The following is a 15848-nucleotide window of genomic DNA, read 5'->3' as shown; positions in this document are numbered from 1 at the left end:
AGGCATTTTTCCAGAACCACTAAAGGAAGCAATTGCTAGACCACTTCTTAAAAAAACTAATTTAGACCCTGAGTGGCATGACCAACTGTAGACCAGTATCAAACATTCCTTTTCTTGGAAAGGTCATTGAGAAAGTGGTGGCAATGCAACTAGAAACCCACCTGTCTACCCATGATATTTATGATCCATTCCAGTCAGGATTCAGGAGAAGACATAGCACTGAAACAGCTCTGGTATGTGTGCTTAATGATCTTCTGATGGCAAGAGACAGAGGTGATTGTTCATTCTTAATCCTTTTGCAGCATTTGATATCGTAGACTACTGAATTCTAATTGAGCGCCTGACAAATTTCTGTAGACTGGATGGCACAGTCCTTAGCTGGTTCAAATAATTTCTGACCGGCAGGTCACAGAGAGACTCTTCTGGAGTAAACTATTCATCACCAGTGCCACTTCCATGCGGTGTCCCACAGGGTTCTATACTATCTCCAATGCTTTTTGCGGTATACATTCTACCATTGGGTGAAATAATCAGACGTCATGGCCTAGTCTACCACTGCTATGCAGATGATACCAACTGTACCTGTCCTTTGCTCCAGGTACAAATGATCCCATAACAACCCTAAATGGCTGCCTAGCTGAGCTTCAGGAGTGGATGAGTGCCAGTTGGCTGTGACTGAACCCTGATAAAACAGAGGTCCTTATGATAGGTCACAGGACAGGGCTACAGCATAGCCAACCAACAGGACTTACACTTGGGGGTGCAGAATTACAAAACACTGAACATGTGCGGAATCTTGGTGTTGTCCTGGATAGTGACTTGACACTTAAACATCAGGTATCAGCCACAATCAAATCCTCATTCTTTCATCTGAGAATCAAGCACTTAATTACCTCAGAAGACCTGCCTATAGTCTTACATGCATTTATATCATCATGCCTAGACTACTGCAACGCCCTCTACCTTGGTCTCCCAGCAAAAGAATTGCACCGCTTGCAGATGGTACAAAATGCAGCTGGCAGGCTATTAACCAACCGTTACAGCCACATAACACCCATACTCTACTCTCTTCACTGGCTGCCTGTCAGATGGCAAATTGTTTTCAAGATTGGCTTACTAACTTTCAAAGCCCTACATGACCAGGGCCCAAGGTACCTGAAGCAGCTTCTGATTCCTTACTATCCCACTCTGTTACTGCAATCCGTTGACGGACTATTAACAGTACCTAGAATCCCTCGGAATTCATCAGGGGGTCGAGCTTTCAGCTTTGTGGCTCACTAACCCATACAGATCGAGAGGGCTCCACTCTAGAATCCTTCGAAAATAGACTCAAGACTCACCTATTCACCCAAGAATTTCACTAATGTCCCTTGTTAAGCTTGTTTTGTATTTTGTGCTGTAAAGGCAAATGTAATGCACTTTGAGTCCTTTAGGAGAAAAGCGCTATAGCAATAATATTATTATTCTATCCATAGACAGGACTTTATCTTTAACACAGGTAAGTTGCTTCTCAGAGTAACCACGAGTTCTAAATTTGTATCAAATCTATCAAATACATTTTTATCGATGTTAATAGGCTTCCGATGATTAGTAACAGAGTATTTAATACTATTATTACATAACATTACGTTTTTTGCAAATACAGCTTGGTGCAACGTTTTCATAGGTATAAATTATATAGCAATGGGACTTAAACACTTCATCAATATAGTTTCACTTTGAATAAACATTGAGTTTTGTAGCTTTCTATTTAGCGTGATAGGATACACCTCGTCCAGAATATGTTTTTAGTGTTCAGCTGATAACCGGAGCGCGAGTCTTGACAACATCTTGACGTGCATCGCTGACGAAACCCAGGGAACAGATAAAAGCATCTAAAGGAAGTTTCCTGGAATTGCCATGCCTTATTAGTACTGTTCTCAGTACTTATGTGGATTATTTTTGTTTACAGCAAAGGCACCCAGGCAGATGAACATTTAAATATAGGAATGCCCAATTGTGGATCTGCATATAATATATATACAACAATATATATATTGTTTGCCACTTCATAATGGCAGCATATGTAGTGTCATAAGTTATTAACATGTTCATAATTACCACGTCTGATTGGTCCTCACACACTCCCTCTCTTTAACTTATCTTTTAATGTGTTTTTAGTAACATTTGTGCTGGTTTAAACTAACTTACATCTATTGATTTGAATTTTATATTTGATGTTCATCTAGTATACTTGTTTTGCTATTTTTATCTATGTCTTAAATTATTAATAACTACTAACTAGAACTCCTATTTTGCAGCGGGGTTTGAGTTGTTATGGTAGAGTTTAGTGAACATTGTTTTAAGTTACTTTTTTCAGTTTAGGAAGACAAAAATACTTATGTAGATTTCACAGTGAGTTCTCCCTGTAAGTATTAGTATCCATTTTATTATTTGTATGATATTAGCACCTGACTTATTGTAAATCACATTAATATGAATCTTTTTGCAGAGTTTTTACATATCCTTGTCTCTCAACATATTTGGACAATCACAAGGTAATAGAAATATTGTTACATTATTAGGTGAAAGCCTTGCTTGCAAATTCTTAATTGGTCAGTGTTGTAAATCATGTACATTTTAAATGTTATAATCACATTTTGTAGCTCCATATACCTTCTGATGATAAGCTAGAAGAGTTCTGGATTGATTTCAATGTTGGGACCCAAAGCATTTCCTTCTATGTTTCTACAGATAACAACAATGAGGTAAAGTGTTTAATTCCAAGTATTATTGTTCTCAAAGATTATTACTATACTAGTGTCTCTCATCGTTCATTGTCGTTACTTATAGTTTGTCATGTGACTTCACAGGATCACCAGTGGGAAACGGTGTGCATGACAGCAAGCGAAGTGGATATGTACAGCATAGAAGGTACTTTGTGTGAAATAAGCTAAAGTAATTTGTGGGTACGACTTCCAATTTGCAGAATATGTTGCATGTTTGAGAGGCACGTGCAATAGTTTGTGTAGCTTGCAGGGTGTTAAATGATGGTCTGCCTACATTCCACCTTACACTCTGCTTCCCTTTGAATACCTCCATGTTAGCATACACCAATGGGGTTAATCCACCCATCCACCTGTCTCAGGACAGGAAAGAAAGCACACCCTGGATGGTATAGTGAACCATACATCCCTCCGTCTTTTGTCATAGTTTTTGAGGTGCACCGAGCCCAGTGTCTGAGTCTTCTGATGCAGCTTCACTGGCACTGGCAGTGTGAAAACAACCTGAGGCTTTCTCAGATGGCCAATGTTCACGCCCATGATCAGAAGCTACATATTTAGACACAGCAGCGGATTAGAGAAGGCAGCAGGAGGCATCTATGTACACAAGACATCTCCAGATGCAATTAGCATATTATTGCGATTGTGCCCATCTCTGAATCAGGCCCTTAAACCCCATCTAGGTAGGGGTAAACTGGACAGAAGGGAGAAATCAAAACACCTTCAAGTGTAACACATTTGTGGGAACATCTGCAAAAGCATTGTTAAGAACTTTCCAAACAATATTTGATTTCCTTTGTAGAAAGAATACCACGTGTGTTTGGCATTTACATCTGCAAAAGGTGAATCAATAATTTAGATTAGATTAAACTTTGTCTAACAAAATGATTCCATGATTTATTTTTGTTATCCAATTGTTTATTAGTTCTATGCTTTCATTTCAGAATACATTGAGATATAAAACTGCCAAAATTTCTGTGAAAACTGGAATAATTGGGGCTGCTCTAAACAACAATCTTAATGGATGGGACTAAGAGCCTGATTTAGCTTTAGGAATAGAGTAATACCCCATTCACATTGCAATGCCGGTTTTCTTTGCACGGGTCCATCACGGGTGCGATCGGGCATCGACCCGGGTTACCCGTTCACACTGCATCGCGACCCAGGTTAAACCCGTGTTCAAACCTGCTCAATTCCAGGATTGAAATGCTGGGTCCCTCGATTCGGTTTATTTAAACCTGGCCCTTTTTCACTGCACAGTAACCTGGGTAGCTGCGCTTTCACGTGCAATAATCCGGGTTATTGCTGGCAGTGTGAAAGGGGTATAAAATATAGCAAGTAACTATGCATCTTGGTAAAACCATGCTGCACTGCAGGTGGGGCAGATTTAAACTGCAGAGAGATTAAGATTTGGAAGGGGTGTAGCCAAACAAATATAAATTGCAGTGTAAAAATAAAGCTGTGCGGTATTTGTGGGCTACATGCAAAAGCAGCCTGTATTTATTCCACATGCAAAAAAAATGTATGTATTTGCACCTTTTGCATTGCAACATGGTTTGTCCAGGTTCAGAGTTACTTACTCTATTCGCAAAGCTGAATCAGGCCCTAAGGTGTTTTAATACCTCTGCTATATATTGTGTTTAGTGAGAATAGCTATTTTCACTGTATTTACTTTTTGTTTTGTACAGCAATAGGCAATAAGAGATTGCTAACAGTCAATTTAAATACACCAGTTATTGTTGGTCAGAAAAGGGGGACTCAGATACGTATATATTTTGACTCTGCGTTGGATATTTCTGATGTAGCCAAAAAGGTGTTTAGCGCAAATAAATTTAAGGTATGATGTTTTTTTCATGTTGATGTATTTTCCTTTGTATTGAATTATTCGAAATTGAATGAGTATTACATAAAGTCATGAACAAAAATGTTTTTAATTTCTTGACCTCAGGATTTTACAAAGAAGCAAAGTATTTCAGTAGCAAAAACAGCAGTGCACATTGTTTTTGACGAAAGTGGATCTCAGGTAATGTGAATTCTAAACAGAAAATGTTATATGAAATTTTGCAAGATCATCTCTAGGAAACACCTTTGCACCTCAGTTTATTAGCTCGAGTGAGCTTTAAGCATTTTCTGCTCTGTTTGTTCAGATTAATGACTGTACATCCCTGCTGTGCCCTTGCATACCAACTAGTGTCCACAATATATCTTTATCTGTACTCAAACCTCAACCTCAGACAGTATAGAAGTGCCAATACCTTCCATTACTGTTCACTTGTATTGTGTTTCTTTGACACAAAACACTCTTTGTCTGTAATTGTTAACTGCACAACGTGAGGCCCCCAGTTGTAGGTATAGTGTTCGCCACAGCCAGGCTCCTTAACTGACACTTGGTTCTGTTTATTTCTGTGTGGTATGTGTAGTTGCTGTAGCACCATTTTGTTGGTGGTTAATTTTTACTGCTTACTTTAGATCTGGGCTACAGTGTAGCAAGCAGATTCTGTTCCATTTTAAGACAACTTGCCCCTTCACTGTGCCTGGCATGACACATTACTGTAGTTCATGTGCATCCTTAATAAATATATATATATATATATATATATATATATAAACGGTTATGATATTAGCCTCATTATTCCTTATCTTAGTGTGGGGGATTTCCAAATAAATGTATTACATTTTTAATTGGGCATGTAACCTACAAGTCATGTATTAGTAAGGTAGCAACCGTTGAACACAATATTTACTAACATGTCATTGAGGACCACGAAGGCTTGGAACCCAGAATCTCCAAGTTATGTTTAGTATAGAAGCATTACTGGTGCTGTCTTCAGTTACATAAAGATAAACTAATAAAATACAATTTTCTGTTGCTTTCATCGTCATTGCTAAACTTCTAGATCTTCATTCCTGAAAGCCAGGGATCCATCAGTTCTTCAAAGAATGTGACTGTGATCAATGATAGTGATGTGAACAAGAAAAAACAGCCTCCATTATCAACACCATGCCACAGTCTGCATACTTCCCAGGAGAATAGTGTCCAAAGCCATGCTAAGGTAACTTTATTATAATTGTCATTTAGAGACCATAGGCTAAGTGTAATAGGGTGCGAGTTGTAAAATAAATGTGAGTTTAATGCTGAACTCACATTTATTTATAACTCACACATGTAATAGGGTGCGAGACCATGCAAACTCACATATTTCTCACAGTCCTGCAACTTGCAATGGCCAAACCCGCATCCAGATGTTTTCCAATGGAAAACATACAACTTGGCCAATGTAATAGAGTGCGAGTTTTAAACTCGCACAGAATTACTTACATAAAACTTGCAAAATAATAGACCTTAAACACACTAATTAGCAGGGCCCTAATACTTAAAATAATGTATACCAATATATTTAGAGCACAAATTAATTTTATAAAGTTGCAAACCCACCTGTGAACCTGTGAATCTCACAAAAAACAACAAAGCCAATCACTAGAAAATGAACGGGTTATGTGCTAATTTGTTATATGTAAAAATTATATAATAATGCTATTCAATACTATTACCAAATATGGCAGAACCAAATAAGATCAAGATGCCAGAATAGTCGGGCTAAGGTATGCAAGCGGTTCTCCTTCACAATTACTGCCCAGGAGAACCGCTTGCACACCTTAGCCCAACGGGGATCTAAATACACCTGAACCGGAGCTTATTAAACGGAAGAGCGGACACTCAAACAACCTTACTGTACCTTTACAGTCTAATGTGGTGAGATCTTAAAGTGACATACTTTGCTCCATTAACATTGTATTGAGGAAAAGAACTAACTGTTGGATGCACCCACCTCTACATATAATTGTGCAGATTTTTTAGCATGTTATAGTGTATAGTACACCTGAATATGCATGCTTTTAATGTTTTTTTATGAATTAAATTATTTAATATAAATATATTTAAAACTATTCTGGTGTCTTGATCTTATTTGGTTCTGCCATATTTGGTAATAGTATTGAATAAAATAATAGACCTGCTTCAGGCTAGCGAGTTTAGCCTGAGCAGGTTTGTGTTTCACAGAAGCGTTGACAGATCAGTGAGATACCTGAAGGCTTCTGTGTGTAAAGTTGATTAAAGTGTAAAAATCAAGAAAAAAATTATGTGGGTTCTCCCCCTTTCAAAAGCACAGCCAGCATCGGGCTCTCTGAGCTGGTCCTGGTTGCGGAAATATGGGAGATAATATGATTAGGGGCACCCCGTATTATCCACAACCAGCACCGGGCTCTTTTTAGCAAGGGTAATATGGCACAGCCATGGGAACCGCTTCATGGGGTCCGCCAGCCAAATCATTTAGCACCCCATACTAGTCAGCCCAAGCCGGGAATCCCCTGGGAGGTGTGTTCCCCCTCTCCAGGGCACCCCAGGCCGGGACTGATAGCCAGGTTGTGGGTGCCAGGTTGATAGTTTAAATAGTTCAAATAATATTTTCCTATACTTAGAGAACCACAAGCACCAGATGCGGGGCATTAAGAGCCTGCTGGTACTTAACTTGTCCATAGCGCTGGTCTGTCCAGTAGAATCCAGATCGGTTCCTGTAAAAAAAAAAAACATACTCACCTACCCCCTTGGTTCTGATTCTGTTTGTTCCCTGTCGGCATCCACGGTCTTCTTAAAATAAAAAAACGAGAAGCGTGGACCCACCAGACATAGTACCGTCCTTTAAGGAGGGTACTTAGCAAATGATGCTCTAGCCTCTGCATTTCACATAGAACATTGGCAGAACATTTATTGGCTGATAGTTCCCCACATTTACTTCAATGGTGGGAATGCACTTTAGTAACCTCAGGGTTCCCATAATTGAAGTCAAAGGGGAAAACCACTAATGGATGTAATATATGTGTGAAGGATTTATATCTAGGGGAACAGTCCCCTAGTATCAATTTGATACAGCACACTGAGGACCCCAGCCACAGCCGGACACCGGGGGCAGCGAGAAGGCTTGTAGGGAGCCGCCGCCGGTGGTGACAGCGGAGGCCGGAACACCCCCTGACTTCGGGTACATACCCCGGTTCATATCTACGGTATGTACCAAAAATATCGCAAAGGACAGCTTTCCCGATAAGACCACCAGGGCACGCAGGCAGCGGCCCATGGTGTGATCCACTGAGCAGCCATTTCACTGAGATGCTGCCACAGTTTGTCTTCAGAGGTTGGCTCCTGTCTCCCTGTATACCTCCCCTCAGGTCAGCTCCATCCAGGCGACGGGTTGGTTTGTCGAACATTATCTGCCTGTTATATTGCATTGAATGTGACTGTGTGTGTGTGTTCTCATATTCAAACTTTGTTCTATCTTTCTTACTGTTGCTCTGAAAGGAGTTAACTCCCCCTCTGTTAAGCCCAACTCATTGTTGAATTTGTGTGGCCCCTACATTCAGTGCACTGTTCCCTATTGCATACCTCTGTTCTATAACTTGATGTATGGGACTTTCCTTGAAATACTGTAAGATGTCTTATCTTCCAAGAACACAGCGCCCAAGGAGGTGAAGGCTCCTCTGCTGTGTACATGTAGAAACTGTTCTGCTGGTCTCTTCCCACAGGATGTTTTCCATGATGGTCTCTGGCACACAGCGAGATGTTCCATCTAGTTGTTGGATTGCCTGACAGCTCCCGCGCCTGTCCTTCCGCCCCTATTATGCAACAACTTGAGGAAGTACTAGCGATAGCTTGGACCGCTCCTAACAGGTCTCCAAGCGCATTGCATCCTTTTACCCGCTCCCTACCGAGGAGCGTAGCAAATATGAGTCTCCTCCTTCATTTGATGTGCATATTGTCCGTCTTATCAAGCATTCTACCCTCCCTAACCCAAATACGCTTCCCTTAAGGATCTGACGGATAGGAAGTTGGAAAATTTCCTTAAGGTAATTTATGCTCATGCAGGTGCTATCGCACGTCCGGGCATGTGTGGGTGGCTAAGGCGATTGGCTCTAGAGGAGGGCCATTCGTGGGGGCCTATGGCAACCAGCTATTACCTCTGGTGGTGCATATTAAGCAGGCCGCTTCCTATCTTGACGAAGCGGCTCTTGACATCGGTATCTTAACCTCCAAGGTGTCAGTTTCTTCTGTGTCAGCTAGAAAGGCCCTCTGGCTGCACTCCTGGCACACTAACTTGGATTCTAAGAAGGCCCTTGAGGCTCTTCCTTTCTCCGGGCCAGAATTGGATAAAATAGTAGCCACTGTGGCGGATTCCAAGACAGCGTTTCTGCCTTCGACAGCAGCCCCTAGAGCACAGTGTCCTCCTTTCGCTCCTTACGTCCACAATGGAAGGCCAAGGGACAGTACTTTCTTAGGTCCCAGAGTTCTTTCTCTAAGACCTCCAAGCTCAGAAGCAAGCAGTCCTGGCCTACCAGGCGCCCAGCTGCTAAACCAGCGGACAAGCCTACAGATTGATGGGACAGTCCTCTCCCTGGGGGACCCCAGTGTGGGAGGCCAGTTTCTGCTTTCCTCTGATGCCTGGATGGTGACCATGTTGGACGCCTGGGTTCGTGGTGTGGTTTGGCACGGCTACGCTCTGACCTTCCGGAGGCGCCCTCCGCCACAGTTTTTTACCACAGGCTTTCAGGGGGATCCAGGAAAAAGCAAAAGCGCTGTGGGAGTCAATTCTCTCTCTACTAGCCTCCAATGTAATAGTTCCTGTCCCACTGGCTCAGAGGGGCTTGGTCTTCTACACCAGTCTCTTCTTGGTTCAGAAGCCAAACGATTCCTTCCACCCAATCCTCAACCTCAAGTCCCTCAACTAGTATTTGCAGATTCCCCGTTTCACATGGAGTCTTTGCGCTTCATCATTTTGGCGTTGGCACTGGGCGATTTCATGGTCCCCATGGACATCCACCCTCCTTGTGTGTTCACGAAGGTCATGGCAGCTCACTTGCGGCACAAGGGTATCAGAATTCTCCCTTACCTGGACGATCTGCTTATCCTGGCCAGATCTCCGGACATGCTCAAGGAGCACCTCCGTATGACAATAGATCTTCTCCAATCACATGGATGGGTCACCAATTTTACAAAGTCCTCCCTGACTCCATCTCAGGAAATGCTCCATCTGTTAGATTCCAGGGTTCAGAGAGTTTTCCTCATAGTAGACAAGATTCGGGATCCGCAGGACATGATTCAAGGGTTCTTACTTCATCGCCTGCATGTGGATCCTGGGGTCTCTGGTCTCCACCTTTGACATGGTGGAATACGCCCAGTTCCACTGCCAGCCTCGCCAGGCCTTGCTGGAACGGATCCCATCTCCAAATCAAGTTGTAGAAAATCGTCCTGTCTCAGGAAGTCAGTCTCTCCCTTGCGTGGTGGCTCCAGAGCTCCCATTTGGACAGGGGTCGCCCCTTCTTGATTCAGGACTGGGTTCTCCTCACCATGGATGCCAGTCTTCTCGGGTGGGGAGCGGTCACCTGCCAGCAATCCTTCCAGGGTCGATGAATGGCTTAGAAGAGCCGTCTCCCGATCAACATCCTGGAACTTTGAGCTGTCTTCAGGGTTCTCTGTCAGGCTCAGCAACTCCTTCATCATCGCCCAGTCCTGGTAAAATCCGACACCGCGACGGCGGTCGCTTACATAAACCATCAGGGCATCACTCGCAGTTGCAGCGCCATGAAAGAGGTGAGTCGCATTCTCTGTTGGGCGGAGCGTCATGTTCCAGCTCTGTCCGTGGTTTTCATTGTGGGGGTCCAAAATTGGGAAACAGACTTTCTAAGTCACCAGGACGTCCACTCAGGCGAGTAAACCCTTCATCCGGATGTCTTTCAGCTTCTAGTTCACTGTTGGGGTTGCTGGACATCGATCTGATGGCATCTCGGTACAACCACAAGATATCAAAATACGGGGCTTGCACCAGAGACCATGGGGCTCTTCTGGTGGACACCTTGGCGGTTTGGTGGCCTTTCATTCTCATGTACATTTTCACTTCGATCTCGCTTCTGTCGAGAGTTCTCCGCAAGTTGAAGTTAGAAAGGTTGCGCCGTCATTCTGGTAGCTCCCGATTGGCGGCCGAGGGCTTGTTACTTAGATCTTTTGAGCCTCTTCACTACGTCTTCCTCCACGGCCGGATCTTCTGTCTCAGGGCCCGTGCTTCCCCTTGGACCCGCTGTCGGTCATTCGCACCATGCTGAATGCATGGAAGCCCTCATCTGCATGGAAGCCGTCATCTGCTAGAGTTTATCAGATTTGGCGTGCATATTTCTCCTGGTGTTCTTCCAGGGTTCTTAATTCCAGATCCTTCCAGCGTTCCTGAGTCCTCACGTCTCTTCAGGCGGGTCTGGATTTGGGTCTTCGTCTGTCTTCCTTAAAAGTGCAGGTCTCTGCACTTTTGGATCTCTTTCAGGGACAGATTGCCTAGATGCCGGATGTTCGTACCTTCTTGGTTGTCTTTTTATTACACTTTATTTCCTTTCTTCAAAACACTTACTATTTTTTTATATTTCACTGTTTTATTTATCTGCATATGGACTTTTAAAAAGCAATTAATAAAAGTTATATTTTAATACAAGTGCATCTGCAAATGACAATTCTTTCCTCTTTCTTACTGCTAAAAGTATTTTAGTGATCCACTTTTTTTTTTTTTTATAGTTGGTTACACCAAGTCGAAATAAAGTTTCAGAGGCATCAATGAATATTACCATAACTGGTGGCTTCAAAGCAGTTGACTCTTTTGCATCAACTTCAACACGTGAGTAACTTTTATTTGTTGCTTCTCTCAAATTCTTGCAATAGTGCATTCAATTCAATAATAATTTACCAACTAGAAGCTATGCCGAAGCAAAGCATATTTAGCTCTGGGCATATATTGCTCCTTGTTCAAATAGGAGTATGATCACATTCTGCTTGTGGGAACTGTCCCATAATATGGGGATGCACCTAGTTTTACCATATTGTGAGTGCACATGAAAATGCTCATGCTAGCATGTGTAAAATGTTCCTTTCAAATTCCAGTAAATACATCTAATACAAGATATGCCACTTGTAAGCAGCTGACTGGATTACCCCTGCAGCCTGCACTCATAAAGCAGTCCTCGGCATACTATCACACAGATGCCGTTTGAAATATATGGCATCTCCTCTTCGCACCTTGCGTCACTCCCCCTTTTCCTGCACTCCCGGAGTTGCCAGTTGCCCCCAAGAGACTCACCCCGCAGTGCTGGCTCCTCCTCAGTCACCGAGAGCCAGACGTTGTACACTAACATCACAGTGCGGCTCCTGGTCACTGATGAGGAGCTGGCATTTTGGTTTCACCCCCTTGGAGGGTGACACCTGGTGCAGTCCGCTCCCCCTGATGATGTCACTGTTTTAAACAGTAGGCATTGATCTCAGTGCACCTCCCAGGTGGAAACGAGAGACCACCTTGGCAAGGAAGCCAGGGCACGTTCGAAAAACAGCCCTATCCGGATGAAAGATTAGAAATGGGGAGCGACAGGAAAGCGCCCCTAAATCCCATACCCTACGGGCAGATGCTATAGCCAGAAGAAAAAGAGGGCCTGATTCAGACCCATTCGCACGCAACCTGCCGATGTTTGCATTCTGCGCATGCATACGCATCGCAGTGCGCGAACCAGTCCATGCGATCGCGAAGTGCTCACTCGCTGTGCATAGCCACCTCGCTAGATTGAGTGACAGCCGTTTGTGGGTGCTGGCATGGGTTGGCCGCTGCAAACGGGAGTGGTGGTACGAACGCAGGCGTGCCTAATCATCTTAACGCCGTTTCAGAGGCGTGCATAATTAATACGCAGCGTCACAATACACGTCACATGGTTGTTTTACATACTGAAGCGCTTGCGGTAGGGTATGGTCAACCACAAGTGCTGCATTCGCTTCCAATGGTACTCGATTTTACCGATGGTTGCATACACATCCTGTAGATGACGTGCATAAGTGGGTGTCTTAAGACAGGCGGTGGACGTCTGCATACACACCGCGATCGCACGCCAAGACATAGTGGGCGTGCTAATGCCTTGCCGTGCGATCTCGGATTTGCATGCTTTCGCTACTTGCGAACGCATCTAGCGAGTGGGTCTGAATCGAGCCCAGAGTCTTTGCGGAGTCCGGGATCCAATCCAGCTTGAAGAAAGGCAAGGATTCTAGAAACCCTAAAAACCTGAGGGTCATAGCCTCTAGTAGCACGCCACTAGAAATATGTATGCCACACCTGGTGATAAATCCTGGCTGAGGCCGGTTTACATGCTCTGAGCATGGTCTGGACCACAGAGCCAGGAAACCCATTAGACCTCAGGAGGGATGTCTCAAGAACCCTGCCATTAGACAGACGGGCCAGGTCCAGATGTAGACAGGGACCCTGAGACAACCGGTCTGGTCGTAGAGGAAGTTGGAGAGGAATGTCTATGGAGAGACTTTGAAGATCGGAGTACCAATGGCGTCTGAGCCAAGCCGGAGCTACCAACAGGACCGTGGCCCCCTCTTGCTTGAACTTTCAAAGAACCCGAGGCAGAAGGGAGACTGGAGGAAAGAGGTACGTCAAATGGAAGGTCCACCACACAGATAATGCATCCACAAAGGCTGCGTCTGGGTCTCTCATCACTGAAAGCTTGTGGTTGTGTTGTGAGGCCATGAGGTCCATGTCCGATAGACCCCATTTGTCCATTAAATTGAGAGACCACTCCCCTGCATGCACGTCGTGATGGCTGAGGAAATCCACCTCCCAATTGAGAATCCCCGGGAAGAACACTGCGGAGATTACGTTCGGCCCATGTGAGAATGTGGGACACTTCTGCCATTGCTGACTGACTTCGACTCCTTGGTGATTGAGGTAGACCACTGCAGTGGTGTTGTCGGACTGTACTTGTACTGACCTGCCCTGAAGAATATCCTGAGCCAGAGTGAGGGCTTTGTAAGTGGCTCGGAGTTCCAGGACGTTGACTGGTAAGATCGCCTCTGTCAGAGTCCAGCGTCCTTGGAAGGAATGCTGTCCGGTCACTGCGCCCCATCCACAGAGGCTTGCATCCGTGGTGAGGAGTGCCTAATCCGGGATCCAAAAGGGACGACCCTTGTTTAGGTGGGACGTCTGTAGCCACCAGGATAGGGACAGGCAAACCTCCAGAGAGAGGCCCATCGTCTGGGATCTGAGCACATGGGGCTGCTCGTTCCACCTCGAGAGGATCAGGTGTTGTAGGGGCCTGGAGTGAAACTGAGCGAACTCCACCATTTCGAAGGTGGACACCATGGATCCCAAGGTCTGCATTGCAGAGTGAATTGACACTTGGCGACTGTGGAGTAATCTGCGCATCCAGTGCTGTAATACAGATGTTTTCTCTGCTGCCAGGAAGATTCTCTGAGCCTGAGAGTCCAGGAAGGCTCCCAGATGTACCATTCTTTAAGAAAGGGTTAGGGAAGACTTTTTCCAGTTGATCAGCCAACCGTGCGTTTGTAGAAAGGCAATGGTTACCTGTATATGGCGGTGAAGAATTTCTGGGGAGCTTGCTAAGAACAAGAGATCATCCAAGTATGGGAGCAGTCTGATCCCCTGACGACAAAGATAGGCCGCCATAACTACAATGCTCTTGGAGCTGTAGAAAGCCAAAATGACAGTGCTTGAAATTGGTAATGTTGCTGTAGGACAGTAAACAGGAGATACTGCTGATGAGAATGCGCTATAGGTACATGTAGGTAAGCGTCCTGAATGTCCAGAGACATCATAAAGTCCCCAGGCCCAATAGCCAGGACAATAGAGCGTAGGGTTTCCATACGAAACAGTTTTTTTTGTTAATCAAATCAGTTAAGTTTATGTTTAATGAGTTAAAATAAACACATAAATGTGCAAATAGGTTATACACCTATCATAATAAAAAGAAACAACAGATCACAAGTCAATATAAAACATGAAAAAACAATATTAATAGGAACCAAAAAATAATATAAAATAGAAATCTTGAGAATCCACCTAGAGATTGTTATGATGTTGGATTATGGCTTTTTCCACTCAGTCCCAATTGAGGGGTAATTAGCAGCAATGCAACTTTACCAATAGATGGCTGAATTAGCTATCAGGGAGTCCAGCAGTGATGGTATAAAGGCTGAAGCACAGGACTTTTACTACTACTACCCACCTGGATTCTTTACCTGTTGGACTTATATTGGACTCCCACTCTCCCTTGGAATTTGAACTATTTGCAGCTATGGATGTTTCCTTATGAATTGTGCTTGTTGCATTGCTGCTAATTTAATTTAATTTAATTTTTTGGATCCTATTAATATTGTTTTTTCATGTTTTAAATTGATTTATGATCTGTTGATTCTTTTTATTATGATAGGTGTGGAACCTATTTGCTCATTTATGTGTTCATTTTAACTCATTAAACATAATCTTAACTGATTTGATTCATAAAACTGTCCGTCATCTATTTTATATACCTAACATTTGTTTAGCGCTGGTTCCCTTTTTGTATGTGTTTTTTTTCTATATCATTGGGACTGACAATCCCTTTTATCAGAGGCTTTTGTGACAGCGTGTCTCAAATGTTTATTTGTACAGAGATTTGAGGTTGAGATTAGGCCGATGAGACCCGTTGGGCTTCTGAACCAAGAAAAGGGTAGAATAAAAGCCCTTCCCTCGCTGTGCTGAGGGTACCCGAATTATTACTCCCGAGAGCAGTAAGGACTGAATGGTCTTTTGGAGGAGCAGGGCTTTGCTTGGGTCCGATGGAGGTCCTCTGCAAAAGAACTGCTAGGGGGGAGTATCTGTGGGAGACCACTTCTTTTACCCAGGCGTTTGAGGTGGCCTGGCGCCAGAACTCGGCGAACTGAAGAAGTTGGCCTCCCACCCTGGGAGCCTCCAGGTAGAGGACTGCCCCGTCAGGCTGAAGGCTTGTCCTCTCAGATTTGGTAGGTGGACGTCTTGTAGCCCAGGTCTAATTGGTCCTAGGCTTGGAGGCCTTAGTGGATGCCGACTGCCGTGGAAAGGACTGACCTTTAGCTTTTCCTTGGGGACGAAAGGATCGAAAGGATGATATCCGAGGCTTCGTAGCAGATGCAGCGTGTAAGAACGCCGTCTTGGAAACTGCCAAGGTAGTCACAATCTTATCTAATTCTGGGCCAATCAG

General features: G+C 44.0%; 1 protein-coding gene across 1 annotated transcript in view; it reads left to right on the top strand.

The window, feature by feature from the left end:
- SYCP2 (synaptonemal complex protein 2) overlaps positions 1-15848 on the top strand; it is a 457471-nt gene that overhangs the window by 118349 nt on the left and 323274 nt on the right. The window contains exons 12-18 of the mRNA XM_088482789.1: positions 2492-2537; positions 2646-2747; positions 2853-2913; positions 4451-4599; positions 4711-4785; positions 5660-5815; positions 11368-11467. Of these exons, the coding sequence (XP_088338915.1) occupies positions 2492-2537; positions 2646-2747; positions 2853-2913; positions 4451-4599; positions 4711-4785; positions 5660-5815; positions 11368-11467 (689 nt within the window). The remainder of the gene's footprint in view (positions 1-2491; positions 2538-2645; positions 2748-2852; positions 2914-4450; positions 4600-4710; positions 4786-5659; positions 5816-11367; positions 11468-15848) is intronic.

This window comes from Taudactylus pleione, unplaced genomic scaffold, assembly GCF_031769625.1.
Source record: "Taudactylus pleione unplaced genomic scaffold, aTauple2 ptg000018l, whole genome shotgun sequence".
Lineage (NCBI taxonomy): Eukaryota > Metazoa > Chordata > Amphibia > Anura > Myobatrachidae > Taudactylus > Taudactylus pleione.
The sequence above is the reverse complement of the archived record's forward strand: the minus strand, read 5'-3'. Positions and strand labels throughout refer to the sequence as shown.